Raw genomic sequence first — 22,547 nt, 5'->3', positions numbered from 1 at the left:
CGGTGCTTGAACCTGTGCCAACCTGGAACTCGCCGTCGTCGAGCGACGTCGAGCGGTCTCAAGGAGGCCGACGAACATTCTTCGACTCTCGTCACGCTTTTGATGAGTCCGTCGGGGGCGATGGGTGCAGGAGGCCCGCCCTGGGGTGCCCCCATCCCCTCCGACCCCCCGATAGAGCTAATAAATTCCAAACCCCACATTCTGCTCGCTCGCGGATGCAAACAGCGACGCAAACACCGCACACCGCGGATCCGAAGTCAGACCAGGGAAGCCGGATGTCGAAGGTGACATTCCCGGTGTTTGACTCTTTGACGTTGTTTCGCACAGCGGATCCAAATTAAGATCGCTTGGCGCTCTCTCGGCGGCGTGCGCCTTGGGGCAACTTCCGGGCCGACCGATCGTTCAAGTGGAATTAGTTGATTAACACCGGCGCACCGGCAGCGGAGATGCGGATGAAGAAGTTTACATTGTTTTGTCGTCTCGGTTCTGTACCGTCGTCGTCGGAGCTTTACTTGCAAGTTATGAACTGCACGGCGTAAAACATTCAACAATTTTGGCATTCCGGAAAAGACGAAAAAAAAAAAGATTCACGATGGCGGAAGCTGTGCGAACGTGGCACAAAGAATGTCACGCCAAAGTTTTGTCGACTACCCCAGACCGGAAGGGAACCCGCTTGGCGTGCCCATAACGTCACTCTTGTTCGGGAGCGCTCGCCCACATTTCGTGAGGGATTTCGGTGGGTCTTTCAACCGTACATTAGAACCCTGCCCAGGACCCGACTTCCGGGGTCCAACGCTTGCCCCAAAGCATGATGCCACTGCGAAACACGATGTCCCGACAATGTTTCGCTAGACCGCTGTCAAGAGCCGCGTTCTTGAAACCGCTCGAAGGATGGCTTGTGTCGAAGGACCCGCATGTCGACCGGGACCGCACACGTATGTTGGTGGCGCGATGTAACACAATTATTCCCACATTTCGTATTTCATTTCACAGCTCGTCAAATGTATTTCATTATCCTTACGGAGAGTGCCCGAATGCGGTGCTCCAAAAACTCGCACATTTTGATGGATCGTTTGAAAGGGACGCAGACACGTCCTTGTGGTTGCCGGCGCCGGCACCTTCTGGCCCGGAACGGAACAACAGCACTATCCGGGTACGGAACTATCCGGGCACAAGTTTGTGTTGTTTGTCGCGCGCTGTTTGCCTAAACTTTAAGCGGGCGAACGGTGGAGCTCGGCAAACAGTTTTCGTGCTCACGGGTTCGGCCGGGATGAGGACTGCACAAACAAACGGCAACACTGGTGCGGTGCCTGATGCTGGCGACAATCGGCATTGTCCCGACGGCGGCGAGGCGCACCGTTCCTTGAAGGGCCCCGATGCGCAGCGGTACAGCGTAATTACATTTGCATGTCACGAGAAACTCAATTGTTTCACCTAAAACCAGCAGTAGTCTAGCTTCTGCGTCGTACTTCACTGCTCAGTCACTGCGACGGAGTGTAAAAATCGATCCTTTTTCTCACCATTAATCGCCTGTGTGGTTTGCATAATCTCTCCGGCAATATGTTTGCGATGTACACAGGGTCCGCGGGTGCCGGAATCGGTAAACACGATCAATCAAATGCTTTAGAGCCGCAGACCACAGACCGTGCCGCAGCTGCTGTGCGGGGCGCCAGCATCCCAACCGACCGATCGAGGTGGCATCCTCCCACAAAAGTGACCAATATTTATTTATGAGCCTCACATTCGGCACGTGACCGACCGCCAATGCGGTGGCCAGTGGCGATTGTATTCGCGAAAACGGTGAGCAGCGACGCGCTCCGAATGGTGACAGTCCGAAACGCCGAAGGATTATTCATTTTTATCGCCCACTAAAACCCGCGAATGCACCTGCGATTTCGGAGGTCCTGGCCAGGGCGCACGGATCACTATCTTTGCTCGATCTCGGTTCGCCAAAAGACGGATAAAGCACAGAAGAGTGGGCTATCGGCTCCTGCCTAGATCTACTTCCCCGTGATAAACTTTACTCTGCGCTGCCCATCAAGGCCGGGACGGGATGTCCGTGACAAATGTCCTTTCCCGGGTGTTTGACGGATCGGCATCAATTTATTGCGGTTCACAGCCGCTCCCGCTGAGCTTAGCGGCCCATCGAGCGTAATGTGTTTTACAGAAACTCTCTCTCTCCACTTTATTCTCGTTTTAAAACCCTGTTTGCAGCATTATGGCTCACTATGGCGTCCACTTGACGGGGCCCGGACGTGAAGCACTCGAGCGATCCCAAAATCGACCAAATAAATTGAAAGCCCCACACAATGTGTGTGTTCATGAGCAGCTTAATACAGCAGGCGAGTGCCTTTGATCTTGAGACCATTTTGAGACCCTCCCAAGGCCGGCCGCCTCACGGCCTAAATCCGGCGAAGGCTTACGGCTCCCGCATATGGGCCCGCATATGTGGCCTGTGGCGATGCAAATCGTTTCAATATGTTTTACAAACGAGATACATACATTGGCCGGCTCCACCAAACATAAATCCCTCCCTTCCTCCCCTCCCCGGTGGCCTCGGCCACACGCCATCGCCGCATCGCCGCCTGACGCCTGACACGGAACAAGCGTCCCAAAATGGCGGGCAAATTGAGCAAAGGATTTTGGATATCATTTACCGCCCCGTTCCCACGATGGCCTTGTAACTCCTGGCGCTGGGAGGGGCTCGGTACCCGGTCACCGAATGGGGCCCCAGGCCGGCCCAGGGTGTTATTTTGTGGTAGGCTGGCTCTTGCCGTTTTTTTGCGTTTCGAAACTGTCCATAGATAATCTCCGAGCGCCCGGTACCGTTTCCGCTTCCGCTGACCCACGCGGACACCGGCGGAAGACCCGATTGGTGCTTGGATTTGGCCTCGAAAATTTAGCAACTTCAATCCACGGCTGCCCCAATCCCAGGCTGGGTTCCGAGATAAGCCGGGTGAAGAGGGTAAAACAATGGGCAGCTCGTACACAGACAGGCGGGTTTCTCCCGAAAATCCGGGGAACGGCCAGGTACAGAAGCGAGTGCAACATCAAAACGCCAAGCGGCAAATGAAGAAGTAAGGCAGGGAGAAACTTTCTTCGCCAGGACTTCGGCCGACCGACCCGAAAAAAGAAAGATTCACTTCGAGCGAGCAAATGATCACGATAAGCTGAAGGCGATACGGACGAGAAATGGTAAAAAGAAAATCCTCCGCGACTCCGGGCGGTTCGGAGTCGCACAACGACACCGGAACACACCGGAAATGGCGCCCCTCTCTCTCTCTCTCGGTGGCTAGCTTTTTTGTGCCCTCCGCTGCTGTCCCACAATCCTTCCCGGGGCTGGCCTTTCCTTTTTTTTTTGCAATTCGTTCTCGGACGATGAGGGGTTTTTTTTTGTTCCCCCGGCCGGCATTGCGCTGTTTGACTTGTAAGGAGAAAGCCCTTTCCGTGCCGTTTTTTTTCGTGCGCGAAAATGGAGCCCTCGGCCTGGACCCGGCCCGGTGCACTTTATTTCGAGTGCCAGCTGCGAACGGCAGCTCCGGCAGAAGGCAATATTTACTTCCTATTTTCGTCCGCCATTCGGCTCGGTTCGGTTTTTTAAGACACTGGGTCGAAGGGCGCGTTGGTTGGTTCTCGGTGGGCGCTACAAATCTTTATTTATTGCCGAGACGGCCCTGTTTTTGTTCGCCCCGCTTCATTCGGCGGTCTTTCTTTTGGCCGTGGTGCCAACGGCCGTCAACGACAGACGAATCGTGTCCTCGCGGGCGTATGTTTTACGTTCAACCGCCGCCGCGAGGTCCTTTGATGGGATTGACGGGGCAACACCAAAACGGACCCTCTGTACGGCTCGTAAACTAACGTCACTCTGCCACTTCGGGACGCCATTTTTGTGTTGGGCTGTTGATGGGCTGAAACACGAAATGAACCAAAAAATCGCTCCGATCGCAAATAGGGCAGGAAGTGAAGCATCGCATCCGGCGAATGCTCCATAAGAACTTCAGGTCCAACTCTTTTAACCGATGGCCCCGAACACACAGAAACAGGCGCTTTAAAAGCCCGGAGACCCGTGCCGGTAACGTTCGGTCTACCGAAGAGGATTCTTACCCTTATCGCGTGAATCGGACCGAGATTGGAAGAATTGGTCTTGCGACTGTCGGCTGGCGCCTTTATCCTGTCGAACTGCCAAGTGACTCCAAAATCCTCTCGAAGCAAACCAAACAACCGGAAGTGGTGCCGGAGTTGCACGAGATCTTGATCGGAGACCCTTCATTAAACGGAACAAAAGGGGCTGGCGCCACAGATTGGCCACAGCCAGTGACCCTTGAGGGAGTTTTTGTTAACTTTTCCAATCGAAACGACAGCTCCGTTGTGTGCTGGGCGATTAAACATCGCTTCGGAGTAATCGACAATCGGCCGGAATCAATTAGTGGCACGATATGTAACCTGGATGGAAATCGCTGGCCACACATTCGCACAAAGTCAATCAAACGATTCGACCCGAATGGCCTCGGTACCGGGCTGTTACGTGGGTTGGCCCGTCCTGATAACGGGATTTCGCGCAGTGCGCAGTGTCCGTTCCGGAGATGTCGCAATGATTTTGGTGGGCAGCACAAAAAGTGCTGAAACACGTGGCGCACGGTAAAAATTTAATATAACACCGCCCACCTGGCGGCCGGCTGGAAAAGCGGGAAAAAGTGGAAATAAAATAAAATTATGCTTAGTCCGGAAAACGAGAACGTGCACCTATTTGATTGCTGATGGAAAACATCTTCCGAGGTTTCTGCGAAGCTCACCTTTCGGGACATTTGGTGAAGGAGAAAAGCGGGGTCGGGCATAATGGCCGCCGGGCTGTTATTATTTCCCCGCGAGACACGCCAGGCAAAGGAAGCCGGGCGGTTCCCGGTAATCACCAGGGCCCCGGTTATTGGTTTCGGTGGCCTAGGCGCACATCTTGCGTTCGCTGGCGTTCGCATCTTGCCAAAACGAGTACAAGGTCGAGGGAGGCCCCGGATCCCGGTTCGGTGGGAGGTGATGCGCCTCCTCGTAATCATAACCATAACATTGATGGTAGCCGTTCGACGGGGGCCCCGTAAAAGCCCGGGCCGGGCGAGGCCTTGAGCGAGGTGTACCGGAGCTTTTCGGCATTTGATGATGATGATGGTGTTTTTGTTTTGATACCAACACAACACCAGTCAACAATTACCCAACCTTGGACGACATCGACTTCATCGAGCGACGCAATACACCGGATGTCAGCTCAGCTTGACAACTTGAGCTAACCCACGTGTCGAGTATTGGGGTCCTCTCGATCGGCAAACACTGATCCTCCGTGTGGGGCGTAGTCAACGGTAATCCATCCGAGCCGCACACCGCCACAAGGATGGCCGACTACCGCAACACAAACACCGGCGCCGGCCGTGGCAGGCTCCGGGAGGAGCAACATTATCATAATAGTAATAACCGTATAAAAATAATTATTTGCGACACCAAGTGTCACCCATACAGAGAGACGTCCTGCACCCAGTGACAGACGAGGCGCGTGTCACGTGCCCCAACATAAAACCATTTCGCGCCATTCCGGCACCGGTTTGATGGCGATGTGATGTGTCGGATGGATGAATTAAATAAGAATGCATTATAGCGAAAAGCACAACGGCCATAATGATAATGTTGCGGTAGTTGGAAGTGGCCGTGAGGAGTGTTGCAGTGCATAAATGCGACGCCACCGCCACACTGCAGTAATTTCTGCCCAGGCCGGACACTCCTGGCCAGCGCCAACGAGCAGGCAAGTGTTGCGTAATTGTTGCATCTCCTTTTATGAGAGTCCATAAATAGGAGCAAGGCCACGCAGAGGGCAGAGCGCACTTCTCCGGGTTGCGGGGCCACTCTCGGATATCAACTCGGACCGCTGTCGCCGTCGTCAGCCAGGGAGCTCCGTTAGAAGCGGGCTTTTTCTCGTTCCAGCAGGAGCTGCTCGCGTCCTGCCCGGGAATTTCTAAAGCAGTTGAGCAATTTTTCTTCCAATTAGTCCCATACCGTTTCCAATTAGTTTGCTGAACACAAACGAGCAACGGCCGCTTGGCTCTATTCTTCAATTGAAATAACCAGACCCGGGCCGGGCTGTCATTCATTCCGACTTCGCCTTTTCTAATTGCACCAGCGTTTCGTGCCTGACTGTGCTGAAATTGTTCATAAATTATTAATAAGGCACTTTATTCTGGATATTCTATTTTTCACTTTCAGTCGAGTGGAAAGAGTTCGGAATGTAGAGCAAAATTTGAGCCATGTTTAGAGTTACTTTAGTCTGACTATATCATTGTCGATTCTAACCAAATATTAGACATACAGTTAGGATACAATTTGAAGACGGTGCAAATCTACATGTGTCCGAATATTTCTGATAAAAAAACGGTTCCATTTCGGTTCACGGTTCACGCATTTCTCGATTCCAGTTTCAACCCGATTCTTCTTTCTGCCCCACGTCGAACACGTCGCTACTTCTAACTATAAACGGGATCCCATTTAAAACACTTACCGCAACCGAAACAAAGCTCTATAATTGTCTCATTAAAATATAACCATATCGTTATACTTTGTGCCGCACGTCCTGTGCCGATGCATCCCCAAACAAGGTCCAGGGACACCGGACCAAATCAATAACCAACGTAAAGATGGACGATTATGTTCACACGCTGCGCCACCTTTCGGTAGCAAGGGACAACAACTGCTTCCCGTGGGGGCCGACCGTGTCATCGCGTAGGACACAAATTGCACCCCACGGATTATCCTGTCATGCAGGAGTGTGTGTTTTTTTTTCTCATTCAACTCCCTCTCTCTCTCTCTCGATCCGACGTGATCGAACGCCATTCCTCAACGACCGTCATGATGCACCAAACGCATGATGGAGTGTTATGGAGTGCGGTACTACTCCATAAACGTTGCTGCAATTGTAGCCACACAAACGACACGGCCAGATGGTCAAACGGTGCGTCGGAAAAACGGTCCGACCAAAGCGAACAGCGCACGCCATTTTCCTCCCTCCTCAACCGAGGTGGCCATTGTTCGGCCGAATGGTGGCGCTAATATAAATTGGCATTTGGAAATTATAAAAACTCGCTCACGCTGGCGCAACGGGGGCAGCAAATCAATTCCGCGATTTTGTCGGCCACGGTCAGGATTCAATTTTTCAGCCCCAAAATACCGAGCACCGAGGTGCCAAAAAATGAATTCTAATTTCAATTCGGGGCCATTTGCGATCGGATTACGGATTTTCGTCACCTCACCCCAAGCCACGGCTAATTGGTGAGAGGTGGTGGCTAAATTATGCTGGCCACCAGCGAAAGGCCAGGGACGGTTTGGATTAGCGGCACGGCACAGAACCGGTCGCCGTCGTCGTATCGAAGCCAACAAAATGTCACGGCTCGCGTCGAACGAAACACTAGCACGAGAATGCGAGCCAGGTAAATCCTGTTTTTCTCCCATTTTTTCGCGGCCACCAGCATAAATTGAGCTCAAAAGCGATTCATAAATGGAAGGCAATGGTGATCTGCTGTTTTTTTTCGCTCGCCTCCCTTCGCTATTGCTACGGGTTTTTTGCCGGCCGATTATTGTTATCGCCAGAACAATCCGATAAAACTCGCGGACGATTAAAGCGAAACCCGGTTCGGTGGAAAAACTAATTTTTCCACCTTTAAACCACCCCAGGTGGTGCCTCTTGGGTGTATGAGAGAAAACAATTACTAAAGTACCGTGTGCGATCTTTATTGGAATTTTTCAACATCAAACGGGTATGTTTTCACCATCGCCGATACCGTATTGGTGTTTGATTCGTCTACTATATGGAATTCGTTCACGGGATTTAATTTAAATGTATAATTTTAATCGCTTTTTCACGACCGGAGCTTTGATTGAAACATACCATGCTTTGGGGGTTGAATTTATGGATGAAATCGTTGAATGGACAATCATTTCATGCATTCAGAGACATTGGCCTTGTCCTGTTTTTTACGTTTTTTTTTACATTTACTTACTTAATCCGACTACAACCGCTGAGCGGTCTTTACCTGCTTCAAGGAACCTTTCCACCGCAAGATATTTCTTTTACATTTATGTTTCTATTTTATTCATTTTCGACCCCCGTGAATTCCAATCCAGCGTTCATTCATTGTACTCATTGCTTTTGAAGCATTTTCTATTCTCGAGGGGGTCAACTGAAAGCATTTCCTGCATGTAACGATGCAGCATTTCCTGCCGCCATTTTTAACCAACTCTCCAAGCAAACTCTTTTTGGTAACTCATCCGTTCGTGTGTTAGGAATTTATAGTTCCAGGCGGAATGAAGAATTCATATCTATTCCGGATAGAAATCACCGCACAGTAGCGGTGCATTACCGAACTGTGTTCACCTGTTCATAAACGTCAGCACAGAACCATGCTGACTAACAACCATGTACTCGTATCGTTCATGTACCTTCGCTACTTACTGACCTCCCCTGTTTGGGGCCGAAATTGAGGAACCAAAAACGGTTCCGAGAATCGTTTTTATTGGCGAATGGAACTCCAAAACATCCACCACACATCTCGCACAAATTGGATACTTTGAACCACTTGTATCCCGGGCCAGGCGTAGTCAAAACCTTTGCCTTTGATCTTAACTCCTCGCGAATGGCCAGGAGAGCGCGAACCGAACCCGCTCGTGCGTGTTTTGCTACTTCCTCGTTAAGAACTCGTTCAAAAACAAATTCTCGGCCAATCAAAACTACACCTCTCGGGCCGGCTATCCGAGGTTTTATGCTGTTCGTTCCGCTTTCCTCTAGTTTGTTCTGAAGTCGCCCGCAATGGCGGTTCGATAGTACCATAAATGGTCCCGTGGTCCCGTTCCCGTGGGAAAGCAACTTTAGTTCCTGTGTCTGTGCGGGGAACAAAAGTTAGTTCGTTAGTGTCTCTCGCTCTCTCTTTCTCTATCTTTGGTGCTTATTACCGAAGGACTCCACTCGGTTACAGTCTTCGACGACGCTGATCCGCTTCGGACGGAACTGTCCCACGATTTTGCTTTATATTAACACCGTAACCATCTGCTGTCGCTCTGTCGTTCCAGATTTAGTCCAACCCGAACACCGTCGCCGTGGGACGGCATACGGATAGCGGATAAGTTTAGTCCGGTCTGTCCCCAGCGACTGCCGAGTGTAAATAACGAAACTGCAGCTTTAGATAAGATGCCAAAAGGACGACTAGAGTACTTGAAACGTTTGCTACCTTTTTTACAGAACCAATCGGAGGACTGTTTGTATTTGAATGTATTTGCCCCGGTTCATGGTAAGTACTCGTCGGCGTGCACCTGCTTCGCTTCGGTCTTGGCCATCTTCTCTCACAACTCGTCTGCTTTTTCTCCGTTGCAGCCACTCAAAGTGACAAGAAACTGCCTGTTATAGTATTTTTACACGGAGAGTCGTTCGAGTGGAACAGCGGGAACGCGTACGATGGTACCGTGCTGGCCAGTTACAGTGATTTAGTCGTAGTTACGTTAAACTATCGGTTAGGTATATTGGGTAAGTTACCGTTCGCCCTGCCCCTTAGTGGACTTCCGGGCCCGACCCGGAACCGATCGATGCCGAGGAGTCCATTTTCTTGACAAATCCACTCCCCATCAATCATGCCGCCATGATTGATGGCTTCTCCGTTCTGGGGTTCTGGCTTCCACTTCGATTAGGCCAAATCGTTAACTGAATGAACGAAGATCGCTGCTTCGTGTAATTTAGCTTCTACCGAACGGGGCATCGGAACGGAAATAAAACCGGTCTTTCGACCGGTTCGAGAACGACCACAAGAAAATATTAAACAAACCAAGCCAATTCGTAGCGTAACGAATACAAATCGAATTTCATTTCCCCACAATCAATCGGCGCATGATTGATTTACCGACCAATTGGGAAAAGTATTATAAGCTCCCAAACCCGAACCGGAGTTCCTCCAGCGATCTTTCGTGGCCATCCTTTTTTAAATGCAATCCGTGCATTTAATGTGCAAACCCATCGCCCGCCCTACTGATTGGATTTATTATCGGCCATTATTGTGTGTGGGGCGGGATGTGATTGCGGACCGATTGCATTTACATTTTAATCAATTATTATAATAGTCCCACACTGTGACCAGGGCCAGCCATCAGGGTGGGCCCGAACGCGAGAAGCAAATTTTAAACGATAACTTAAACTAATTAAAACCCAATGTCGCGGCGATGGCGGACTACAGTGCAGTACTTGTGTTTCTCGATTGTTCTTGGGGCAGGTTTTCTGAATGCCAATCCCAGCCCGCAGCTGCGGGCCCGCGTGGCCAACTACGGCCTGATGGACCAGATGGCGGCGCTGCACTGGGTGCAGCAGAACATCGCCAAGTTCGGGGGCGACCCGGCCACGGTGACGCTCGCCGGGCACGGGAGCGGCGCGGCCTGCATCAACTTCCTGATGACGTCCCCGACGATGGTGCCGGGCCTGTTCCACCGGGCGATCCTGCTGTCCGGGTCGGCCTACTCGTCCTGGGCGCTGGTCGAGGACCCGGTCGTGTACGCGCTCAAGCTGGCCAAGGAGGTGAACTGTTCGATCCCGGAGGACCTGATCAAGAACCACGAGCAGATCGTCGACTGCCTGCGGGACGTGCCGCTCGAGGAGCTGTTCGCGGCCGAAATCCAGCCGCCGAGCTTCCTGAGCGCGTTCGGGCCGTCGGTCGACGGTGTCGTCATCCGGCCCGGGCGCTCCAACCAGGACATCGACGAGCTGCCACCGATCCGGGGCACCTCCAAGCGCTCGCAGGGTGCCGCCGGACGCTACGACCTCCTGTTCGGCGTGGTCACCGGCGAAGCGCTGTGGCGCTTCAGTGCCGCCGACATCCAGAGTGGCTTCGAGGGCGACCGGCGGGACAAGATCCTGCGCACGTACGTCCGGAACGCGTACACGTACCACCTGAGCGAGATCTTCTACACGGTCGTCAACGAGTACACGGACTGGGAGCGCACGGTGCAGCACCCGATCAACATGCGGGACGCGGCCGTGGCCGCCCTCTCCGACGCCCAGTTCGTCGCCCCGCTCGTCCACACCGGCGATATGCTGGCGCCGCCGCCGCCCCTGCCGGGCCAGGAGCCGTCCGGACCGAAGTGCTTCTTCTACGTGTTCGACTACCAGACGAAGGACGGCGACTACCCGCAGCGGATGGGCACGGTGCACGGCGAGGACCTGCCGTACGTGTTCGGGGCACCGCTGGTCGATGGGTTCAACCACTTTCCGCGCAACTACACCAAATCGGAGGTGGCCCTCTCCGAGGCCATCATGGTGTACTGGGCCAACTTTGCACGGACCGGGTACGTACCTAGCTAGCCAGCCCGACTGTTTAATTAATTAAGTTAACCTCGACGCGAATCGAGCGAGCGGGGACCATAGACCGGTTCCAATCAAACGTGGATCCTGTTCGGGGGCAACCGTGGACTTTGGTGACACGTCCGAAATAGCCCCCACCATCGATATCCAGTTGCCAGGAAGTATCGAATTTCCGAGCATTGGCCCCCCGGGGGCGCAGGACGCAGTCTAATTGGCCCTGTGCCAATGTCGGGCCGTGCCACGGAAAAACCTGACTAATTATCCGGAGTGTTAAATCGTCTACCTTAACTCCGCGGTCTCTCTCTCTCTCTTTCTCTCCCTCACCCTCACCCGTTCCGCAGTAATCCGAACGAGCATCATCGACAGGATTCGATTCTGGCGGCATCGCGCGAACGGAACCGCTTCCGCAGCATCAACTGGGAGGAGTACGACCCGGTTCATCAGAAATACCTGGAAATCGGTAATATCCTGGTGGAATGGCACCCATGACGGTACCATGACGAGGTGATTTCTGTACGCTCTTCTTTCTCTACCGGGACTCTGGCTCCCTGTTTCGCGCCCCGCAGGCATGAAGCCGCGGATGAAGAACCACTTCCGGGCGCACCAGCTGTCGATCTGGCTGCGGCTGATACCGGAGCTGCACAAGGCCGGCATGGAGGACGTGATAGCGAGGCACAATCTCTTCAAGAACCACGACGACATGGACCTGTACGAGGGGCTGGTCAAACCGGACACGTTCACCGGCCGGCTCAACTACCTGGAAGACAATCTCAAGCACCGCGGCATGCTCACCGGCGGTGACGTGGGCCACGCACTGCACGCAAACGGTACGTTAGAGGCTTCCACCAGAGGGTTCCCGCAAAAATGCTTTGGCCATGGCCATGATTGATGGATGTTCCCTGCGTTTGGGCCGGCAATTAATTACCCACCTTTTTACCGTCTATCGCTCTGCCACTTGCGAGTAGGATTTGCGAAGATCCTGTTTTTGCGCTCCGCCATTCATCGGCGCACACTGCGTACGAGAGGTGCGAATATTCTGATGGCCACTGGCCGTTAAATGGTGGGCCCATTTGACGGATGCTTGATCGTCTTTGATTACACCTTCGCGTTTTTGTGGTGCCGTTTGGGGTGGCGCCATTTTTGGTTTAATTGATGAATATCGAATCACCAGCACACGGATACGCGGATTATGGAAGATTTGCTGGCGTTCGTGAGTTCGAGAAGCTTCGACATTACTGATAAACTGCAAATCACTCTTTTTTCGTGGAGCCCGCGTTTTCTCTTCTTGGCACTAGAATAGAGAACAAATCAACTATTTGGTGGTAATGTGTCGTTAGCGTTATGCTGTGCCCAAAAAAAGGGCAGATTTGTGGAAGGCAATTCTTGATTTTCGCTTCACGAGGAAGGTTTTGTATCATATTTTCGCGATCAATTCTCTACCTCTACCCAGATCGTTTTACAGCCACCGTATTCGCTAAGGCTCAGGATAGCATCATATGCTTACTGGCCTTGAGTTGTTGAGATAGAGTAGAGATAGAGATAGAGATAGTTGAGATAAGAGCAGAAATGAAAAATGTGTTGAAGTTTATTTCTGAAAAGAACTTTTCGGGCCATCTCAAAAAATAGAAACATAGATGTATTGCATAGAGCAGGGACTATTTTAATGGCGATGATATAAAGGGTGTTACTGTCAAAAACTAGACAATTTCAACTTGATGCAGTATTTTTCGTAGTGCATCAAAAAATCCTGTACACGTCTCATTTTAAATATGTTTTTGTGTAGTATGCTACATTTTATTCGATTTTGATATTTGCCCTTCGTTTGTGGAAATGGCGTCGAAACAAGAAGAGCATCGTATTAAGATCTTGCACCGGTAGCGCAAAAATCCGAATTACTCGCGCGCCAAGTTATCGAAATTGTTGGATGAGGCCAAATCAACGGTCACCAATGTATTAAAAGTATTCGGATAACGTTTGACGACAGTCAGAAAGACTGGATCAGGTGGAAGTCGGAACCAGGAGACCGCAAAAACGACGAAACGAGTGATCAAGCAAAAAATGTCGGCCAGAAAACGATCGCGGAATCTGTGCATGGAGATGTTAACGAAATTTTCTGCGTAGCGCAGGATGATGAAACCAACGTCAAGGCAGACTTTAAACAGCTTCCTGGACAGGAGTACTATACGGCAACTGGAAGAGGAAAGTTGACAGAGATTTGCAAGAAAATTAAGCTGTTGAAATTCGCAAAGAAATATCTCGTATTGCAGGCTATCTGTTCGTATGGTTCGTAAGTGGCATTTACATCGCGATCGCGACCATCAACCAAGAAATTTATGTCCGAGAGTGCCTAAAAAAACGTCTTTTGCCTTTCCTAACAAAGTACAAAGATTCTTTTTTAGGCTATGGAGTGATATGCCGCAAACAACGTCGAAGTGGTGCCCAAAGACATGAACCACGCCAAAATGCCCGAACTCCACCCAATTAAAAATATTGGGTAATCGTCAAGCGGAACCTTAAGATGACTCGGAAAACAGTTGTCAGTGAAATTGAATTTAAAAAAAAACTGGAGTTCTGCAAAGAAAGCGACCAAGAAAACGGTGCAAGAGTTAATGAAAGGAGTGACACGAAAAGTTCGGCCAATCGCATTCCTTAAAATGGAGGACTGAATGGTATTTTTTTACATATTCTGTATATAATATATGTATATATAATAGCTTGCAAAAGAAATATGATTTAATTTTTTAATAATTTTTTTGACTGATTTACAAATTTTTTTGTTTGACTAGTTTTTGACAGTAACACCCGTTAAATTTTGAAGAATGGACAATGAATTGTGGAGATATAAGTGCACCAGCTGCTCCACCATAGCAACCTCTGCCCGAGTAAATAATCGTTACTCCAAGTTAGTACTAGATATATGATTAGGTCCTACACATTCTGTATCCGTCTTATGCTTAAGAGTTGCTCTTTCAACCTAACGCACAAAACCTGAAAGGTAATGTTTTACGGAATGAATGCGACGGACTGAAGAATAGAAAGTGCTCCAATCCGTGTTGTGGTTTGTGTCGTCTGCTTCTCTAGCTGCCTCAATTTGACAGCTTAAACTCTTAAAGCGGTTTCAGCGCTCTGCAGCCAGCTCCCTGTGTCAGGTGTGCCCTTTTCACCCCTAACCTTTGCGGTTACCGTGTTTTGTGAAATGTTTAGTGGCCAAAAAAAAACAGCCAAACCAACATGGCGTTCACAACACACTCGTCCCTCTCTTTCTCTCTCTCTCTCTCTCTCTGTGGTCCAGTTGGGATGACGACGGCGGAACCGGCGCTACTGACGACGTGCATGCCGGTCGGCAACTACAGTGCCCTGGCGCCGACGGTGACGGTGCTGAACGCGACCACGGACACGCTGGCCGGGCTGGAGGCGGCCGGTTACGCCGCCTACTCGACCGCCCTCAGCGTCACGATCGCGATCGGGTGCAGCCTGCTCATCCTGAACGTCCTTATCTTCGCCGGCGTCTACTACCAGCGCGACAAGACGCGGCTCGAGGTGAAGAGCCTGCAGAAGCAGTACCAGCAGCGGGGCGGCGGCCTCCACCAGCAGGGCCCGTTCGACCCGATCAAGCACGCCCACTACCACCTGGGCCACTCGCAGTCGGCCAACGTCATCGTGGACGTGGAGAACCACGACACCGGCGCCCTCATCCTGGCCGGGGACGTCAAGTCGCCCCACATCTGCACCAACGCGATGCAGATCAACGTGATGAAGAGCGGCTCCCCCGGCGCTGGTGGCGGTGGCGGCGACGGTCGTGGTGGTGGCGGTGTAGGTAACCTGGGGAGTGGCGCCAACGGTGGTGGCGGTGGTGGGGTAGGTGGCGGTGACGGCGGAAGTTGTAACGTGCCGGCCCCGCTCGGGCAGTCGAACGTGACGAAGATGCCGCTCCAGGCGAACAACGTCGGGTACGGCACGGGGACGAAGCTGCCGCCGCGCAGCGAACACATCACCATACCGATCAAGAACTCCACCTTCATCGGGACGGCCGGTCCCGGGGGCGGCGGGACGTTCGTCAGCGGCATGATGACGCTCCCGAAGCCCACCTCGCAGCATCAACACCAGCAGCAGCAGCAGCAGCAGCAGCACCAACAACATCAGCAACATCAGCAACAGCAGCATCAGCAGCAGCAACAGCAGCAAGTGCACATCCCGATGAGCTACAACCGGAACGAGTGCATGACGCTGCCGAGAAGCATGGGTGGCGCCGGGCTCAGCGCAACTTCCGCCGTCACCAACACAGGTAAAGTGAGACTAGATTTCATGACCACACCGATTTGAAACCGATTCAACACCACCACCATCACCCTTGTCACCTCCCCCAACACCACGCACGGTCACTGGCTTCGGGTGTGCGTCGTACCGTTCGATGCTCCTCTAATCGCTCCCTTCGTCTCGAGGCGCTTCCAAGGACCCGGGAGCCGGCCCGTAGTCTGTCAGTTGCGACGGTCAGAAAGCCCTGCCGGCGGCCGCCACCGAGTCCGCGGGCAACCCAAATCGACCACTCGAGAGTGCCGAGAAGGGCCATGAAGCGCTCGTTTCCCGTCGAGAGTGCTCCGCGCGGAGAGAGCTCCCGAATGGAGAGACCCCCCTCAACGCCCACGAGCTTAGGGCGGGACGGACCACCGTTCGGTCGTCCGTGACGGCACAATGCCGGCCGTCCAGCACTTAAGGCCCCTTCTCCCGTGCCTCCTCGGCCAACACTTCAGGGCGTTCCATTAGCTTCCGGTCCAGTGTGCCACGAAGTCACCCGGGTACCAACCGAGCCACGCTTTTCTTGCCCGTTATCCGTTATCTCCGTTTGACCGTTTGGTGTTGGTAAACGCATCTTCTGCGGCTCGCTGCCAAGGGTTTCCGTGCCGCTGGACCCGTTTTGCTCCAGTCCCGTTTTGTTGTCTTCGGCACGTCCGTCGTTCCACTATCCGCCGTTGTTGCTGTTATTCCTCTTTAACCCCCCCTGTACAACGAATCGTTAGCCCCGTGAGCGCGCCAGCAGATCATAAGGGAGATATCATGAGGTTAGCGATAGAAAAGAGACGGACGTGGAGGCGTAGGTTGAAATTAGCAAACGAAGCGAGAATGTGGCGAAAATATTTAACAGAAAACCCATCGCAATTAGAGAAATGTTGAACCGCGGACGACAAACCGATATATCATTCAATAAACTCACACAGAAACAACGTGTTTCAACGATCCTAAACCGTGACCATAAATTGGCGGGGTGTTCCGAAACGGATTAAGGAGTTCTGCTGGGATCTGGGTCTTGATTTTCACCTCGGTAGCAGCTGACCTGGCCTTCACTTCCCAAGACCGGCGTGAAGAGGAGGGTTTTGCCGCATGTCCAAAAACACAATGTTACAGTAAGCAGCAGCGATTAATATTTTGTCATGGGCCAATGATGTTGCCAGACCAAAATCCGCACCAAGCAGTCACTTGCTGTGGGTGCATTGGCTTCTCTTGCACGACTTGTGGGTTTTCCGAACCCCAAATAGGACAATTCTGCTTATTCTGCATAACCACCGAGATCATAATGAGCCTTAATGAAATGAGCTTTTAAAATTTCGTACAATTTGAGTTGAAGACTCGTCCCTCTGGAAATACGTTATTAATGTCTCCCAATTTTTTTGCAAGCGTAGAGCATCCCATTTCGTAAACGTATAAATTCAAACATTTGCTGGATAACCCTAGATTTGGCGGATAAGAACCTTCCTTTGAGGCCAAAGGTCGTTAGCGTCGCGGACAGATAAATCACTTAGAAACTCCTAGCATTTGTAGCGCAAGTTTGAAGCTTCTGTTAAATTGAAAATGTTCAAATCCAATTTGAAATGCAAATTACGAAAATCCGGTGCAATCCTCTAGTTAATTGGTTAATTTTATTTTTCCAAATTGCACTGCATCTCGTACAACTTGGACCATCCCATCGTTCGTTGGAACGATGGGGCTGCATTTCCACACTAAAGGACATGAATCAATCTTGAAGTTGACGTGGCTCCCTTGTCTGCGGTTCCCTTCCACTGGGAAGGCATAATTTCCACAATTAAGTATTTACTCATGAATAACGTGCATCTGAAACGAACAAAAAAGCCTCCACGGCAACCGAGTTCCGGTGCGGCACCCAAGAGGTGTCGCGCTACCGTCGCGACGACGCTTCCCAACAATTAAGTATGCATTAACTTATTTTATTCCGCGGCGTATTCGGCGCCATTTTTCACATTCCCTTCGCTCCGAAGTTTATTGATTCAACAGAATGCATTCAAAACCATCAACGCCAGTGACGGCGCCGGCGACGGAAACTAGTCCGCGGAAGGTACAATATTGTGTCTACGCTGTGGAGGAATTGAAGGTGCCAACCTCGCCGCCGTGAGTCAATTTTAAGTGAACCCCATCCCAGTGATGACGACGACCACACACATACACACGCGTGCGCACACCACAGCCATAAAACTTTTCAAACACCCGGCCCACTTCCGGTGACTTCATAAAAGCTTGCGCTCCGTACGCCGCGGCATAGAATTCCACCGATTGCTCGGGTGTCTCCCGGTGGTCCCCCCCCCCCTCCCATCCCACCGCTGGTTGAGGCCACCCACTGAAACCGTCAAATCAAATTAAACCGTTACCGACAGGTTCTACGACCGCAGAGTCTGCCTTCCCTGGCCCCGCCATTCCGTGCCGTTTCCTGGCAATGATTATTTTATATCAATTATTCGGAATCATACGGGCCTTACCCGGGGAACCCCGGTAAAGGAACAATTGAAGTTCTGCCTATGTGTGTGTGTGTGAAAAATGCCGGTTTTAATTTGCCGCGGCGCATGTCTGTGTGCGTGCGAGCGGAAACATTCGCACGCCACGCGATCACGCCCGGAAATAGAGGCAAACTATTCCGGAAGGCAACACAGTTCAGAGGTCTGAAGTGGCCCGAGGCCTTGGCGCGTGGAACCTCTTAAGCGATACGGCTTCCGGCCGCCCGCCCTTCCGGCGGTGGTGGTGGCGGTGACGGCCCTCGGGAAAGATAAAGTGATTAGCGTGAATGGATTGCGCGAGCTCCGCGCATGAAGGCGGCCGCCAAATTAAATATGACTCGCGGTGGCGAACGCGCGGACTTGGCACGCGCAACATGACAGCCATTTTGGGAAGTGCTTTTTCACGCCACCCCCAAAATTTGGAGCTTCCGAAAACGGAAAAAAATAACAACGGTAAAAACAGCCTGGCCACACGTTTGCCAAAACCGAGCCACCAGCGACCGCTAGGGATACAATTTAAGGTACACATAATTTCATTTTCAGCTCGAAATACGGCAACGCGGGCCACGTGGCAATTAGGCGCAAAAACAGGGACACACCACGCCGGAGCAGAAACGTGGCCGCCGGATTGCCTTGCCTTGTCTAGCCAGAACCGGAGCGCAGTGGAACACCACACGGCGTGGTTCCGAGAGGGCCAACGATTGTGGCAACTATGATTAAAATCCACCAGCCGATTAGAGCTACCTTCTGCAGAGGTGGCCGACGGTGAAGTTATCCTTGGGTTCGGCCGCCAGCGAGATCGCAGATGCTCCTCCGCGCTAATGAGGCTCTTCATTTGCCGCGTTCTTTCGCCACCAGTGGCGTAGTGCCTGCCGGCAAGCGACCCAATCGAGAATAGAAGACAGATTAAAAACTCGTAGGAACTTTGTCGGTCGCTCGTCTAGGAATAACAGAATGGTTCAGGCCAGTCGTGTTTGTCACGTGCTGCGCACGACATTGGCTTTCGCAAAAGCCAAGAATGTGTCCTTAACTTGTCACACAACAAGATTAATTGTAAATCTTTTGAAACTACCGAATTGGTGTATTTTTTCAAGGGTGTATTATTCAATCAAGATTACAAACAATAACCATCTCAACCAGCATCGCTGGCAAAAGTGTGTAGAGTAGCATGGTGACTATGTTGAAAAAAAAATTAAAATCAGAAAAAGTGTCTTGCAAAAAAAAAAAAAAAAGTTAGGTCGGAAATTTTTACGTAAACTCTCAAACAAAGCAGAAAAAGACTGCCAGAAAACCTTCCGCATGTCTAATGATCATACACAACTGTTCAACCAATCTTAGGTTTTAACCAAATTTATCGACTTTTTATTATTATTTTTCTGAACAAACATAAACCCTCGGCTGTAGCGTGAAGCGCATAATAAGTTGTCAATCACATTCTAGAAAAGGCTCTAGAGGAGCGTAAAATCTAAATGTAGTTACTGCGTTCAGTGCTACTCTCTATTTTGCTCTCTTCCTGAATATCTGGCTTTGGTGCGGACAGGTTTCATTCATGTTACATCGAAAATGTGTGGTACTTTTAATGTTCGCTCTTGTAGCATCGAACTTGAATTGGTGGTAGCTGTAATTTAAAACTAAATTGCTTGTAAAAAAAACTTCAAAGCACTGCCTGCCGCTGTTGTTGAGTAGTGTTTACATTAATTTTATCAACCGGAGACCACAGGCTCTAGTAACCCGCATTAATGAAATCATCTACTGGGCCAGCTGACCCAGCGCAATTCGGTGGATGCTTTTTGTGTTAACCGATTGATTTAGTTGCATTCAGTGCAATCGGACTCAATTAGTGCAGTGTGCCGCTAATGGGGTGGAGCATGCTTCACTTTTACCCAATTTCCCTGCCGGCTACACCACAGCGCCGATCGCTTATCAAAATAGCTAATTAACGGTGATTAAGTTTATGTTTCTCGCCCGTCGCAACATTACGGCTCCGGTGGGGTGGGCCCATCACCCGGTTACGCGCCGGTTTGAGCTCGCCCTCCGGATTCGTTGGGTCGCCGGAATTTCGTCTCTAATTTTATATGCAAATTTGTTTGCATCAACCAGAGTCCGGCCGACCGGAGTGGACCGGAGTGGATTAGCGGCGTGCGGCGCACGATGTCGGTTTATTAAAGTGCGATGAAAATTCACGAAATCCTTTCGCCAAGCAATTAGCCACCACCGGGCCGTCCGCTTAATTAATCCCATTTGAACCTCAGGCCAAACACAAAAAAGCCCAACCCGAAGCCAGCCATCCGATCCAATCAACCCGCCCCGAGGCCGGTCCCGCTTTACACCTTTCCAGCCCGACCCGAATGTCCTTGTCGCGGACAGGAAGTTTAACATGTTCACCGCTTCCCGATTATTCGATTACTTTTCTAGATGCGCTGCAAATTAAGTTACCACCCAACGGGACGGCCATCGGGATCCACATGCGGTCGTCGCCGCTGGGCACCGCCGGAAGCGGTCCTGCCGGCACCGGACGAGCCTGCGCCGGGAACTCTTCGCCGGATCATCGGTCCCACCACCAGCAGCAGCAGCAGCAGCAAGTAGCCTCATCCGGCCACTCGCACCATCACTCCCATCAGCACCCCGGGGCCGATGGTGCCAGTTTGATGCAATTAAAATCCCAAAATCTTAAGAACGCTTCCGTGTGCCCCCCTCAACTGCCCCACGCCGCCATGAGCGAAATGCGTGTCTGATTGCACCCCGACTGTGGCGATCTGGTTTGAGCCGGCCAGGCGCACTCCTGCGTGCAGCTCTAGCACCGGCACCGGCGCACCGGGTGTGTAGCCACACAATTGTGATGTAAATTCCCAGTCGCAACGGAATGCTTTCCAGCAACCAGTGTTCAACGCGCCGAAAAACGCGGGTTCGTAAAAAAATGTGGAAATATTCTTTGCGCGAAGCGTACGAATCCTTCTCGTTCTGTTGCGAAATATTCGCACCCCGATTCCGCACTGAAGTTGGCCGTGTTTTGCCGTGCGGGTTTTTTGCTTCGCATTGAATCGCACTTCTCCAGAGCGCCACGTGACCAATCCTTGCCAGAACAACAACAAAACAACGACGAACCCTCAAAATAGCCACCTCACAGCGGTTGGGAAAGCAACCACATGCCGTCACTCTAGCGGGATTAACCATAATGCCGCTACTATCAATCATCGCTACCAAATACATCTTCCAACCAATGAAGCGTAGCCGGCCGGTCACTAATCCGAGCGGACTGTCGGATTGGCCGCTGCTGCCACCATAATCGATCGCCGATGGAGGCGCATGGTCACCCGTGTTACTGGCGTGCGTGCATTTGTTACATCGGCAGCTTACTTCTGGCTTAACACGAAACGATGGTTTGTTTTATAATTGTACCTCGTGTAGGTGGCGGACAGAAAAGTATAGAAAACTCAGCCAAATTAATCTCACGTGCTGAGGTTTGCCGCTATGTAAATGTAATTAATTGATTTATGCCCAAAGTCTCAGGGGGTGCGATCCAAAACGGGCCTATCAGCAGGTTGGTTGCGAACGAACTGAGAAACCGTCACGCACTAATCAATTTAATTTGGGCTAAAGCATTTCATTCACAAACCATAGCGACGGTTTTATGTTGCGTGGAATGCCAATAATAGTCCTTCTTGGTGGTGGCGATTCTGGGAAAGTATCAGATCAAAAACAACGTTGTTTGCCAAGAATAATGCCACTCAAACCAGCTCGCCTGAAATGGTGGGCATGAGGGTGAAAATGGTGAGCATCAGGGCTATGTTACGAACCGTACCTAATGAAGCACACATCGTTGTGAGCCAACCGTCGGTACCGAAACGGATACCGGTTGGCGCAAAACGAAAGAAGTAAAAAGGATATCGGTTGCAGGCTTGACAAAAAGTACGCGTGCAGGAGTGTGTTTGTGTATATATACATATGTAGGTACCGAGTAGATAACATTTAAATTACTCCTATCGGCGTACAAAAGTTTCCCCGGGCCGGTTTCGAACGCACCAGCAGCCCCGAGAGGCCAGAGGATTAAACTACGCACAGCGCACAACATCCGCATACGTTCAACATCTTACCACGTACGTGTTGCTACCGTAGAGTGTTATTGGAAAAAATAAAATGGCCGGGTAAATTCGAAAGGCCGCTAGGGAAACTCTCCCGGGTCCGCCCGGGTTGTAAATATGGGTTAATTATTGAACGAGTGCGGGAACCGATGAAACTGCTCACGAAATTTTGTGTTTCGAGTTTTTAAGGAAAACAACACTATATTACCGGTAAAATGTGAAATCATGTAAAAAGTGAGGTAGAAGGCCGACGAATTAAAAATATCCTCTCGAGCAAGGCGCGCATTAACGTAGACGCAAGCAACACACAAAACGTTA

General features: G+C 51.2%; 1 protein-coding gene across 1 annotated transcript in view; it reads left to right on the top strand.

The window, feature by feature from the left end:
• Positions 1-20,882, top strand: part of LOC131208405 (neuroligin-1) — a 54,842-nt gene extending 33,960 nt beyond the window's left edge. The window contains exons 2-8 of the mRNA XM_058201144.1: positions 9,097-9,314; positions 9,398-9,547; positions 10,284-11,349; positions 11,707-11,825; positions 11,932-12,192; positions 14,658-15,650; positions 20,563-20,882. Of these exons, the coding sequence (XP_058057127.1) occupies positions 9,097-9,314; positions 9,398-9,547; positions 10,284-11,349; positions 11,707-11,825; positions 11,932-12,192; positions 14,658-15,650; positions 20,563-20,882 (3,127 nt within the window). The remainder of the gene's footprint in view (positions 1-9,096; positions 9,315-9,397; positions 9,548-10,283; positions 11,350-11,706; positions 11,826-11,931; positions 12,193-14,657; positions 15,651-20,562) is intronic.
• The last annotated feature ends 1,665 nt before the right edge of the window (positions 20,883-22,547 follow it).

The sequence above is a fragment of the Anopheles bellator genome, chromosome 2 (genome assembly GCF_943735745.2).
Source record: "Anopheles bellator chromosome 2, idAnoBellAS_SP24_06.2, whole genome shotgun sequence".
In the NCBI taxonomy this organism is placed as follows: Eukaryota; Metazoa; Arthropoda; class Insecta; order Diptera; family Culicidae; genus Anopheles; species Anopheles bellator.
This window is presented reverse-complemented; position numbering and strand designations above follow the sequence as displayed.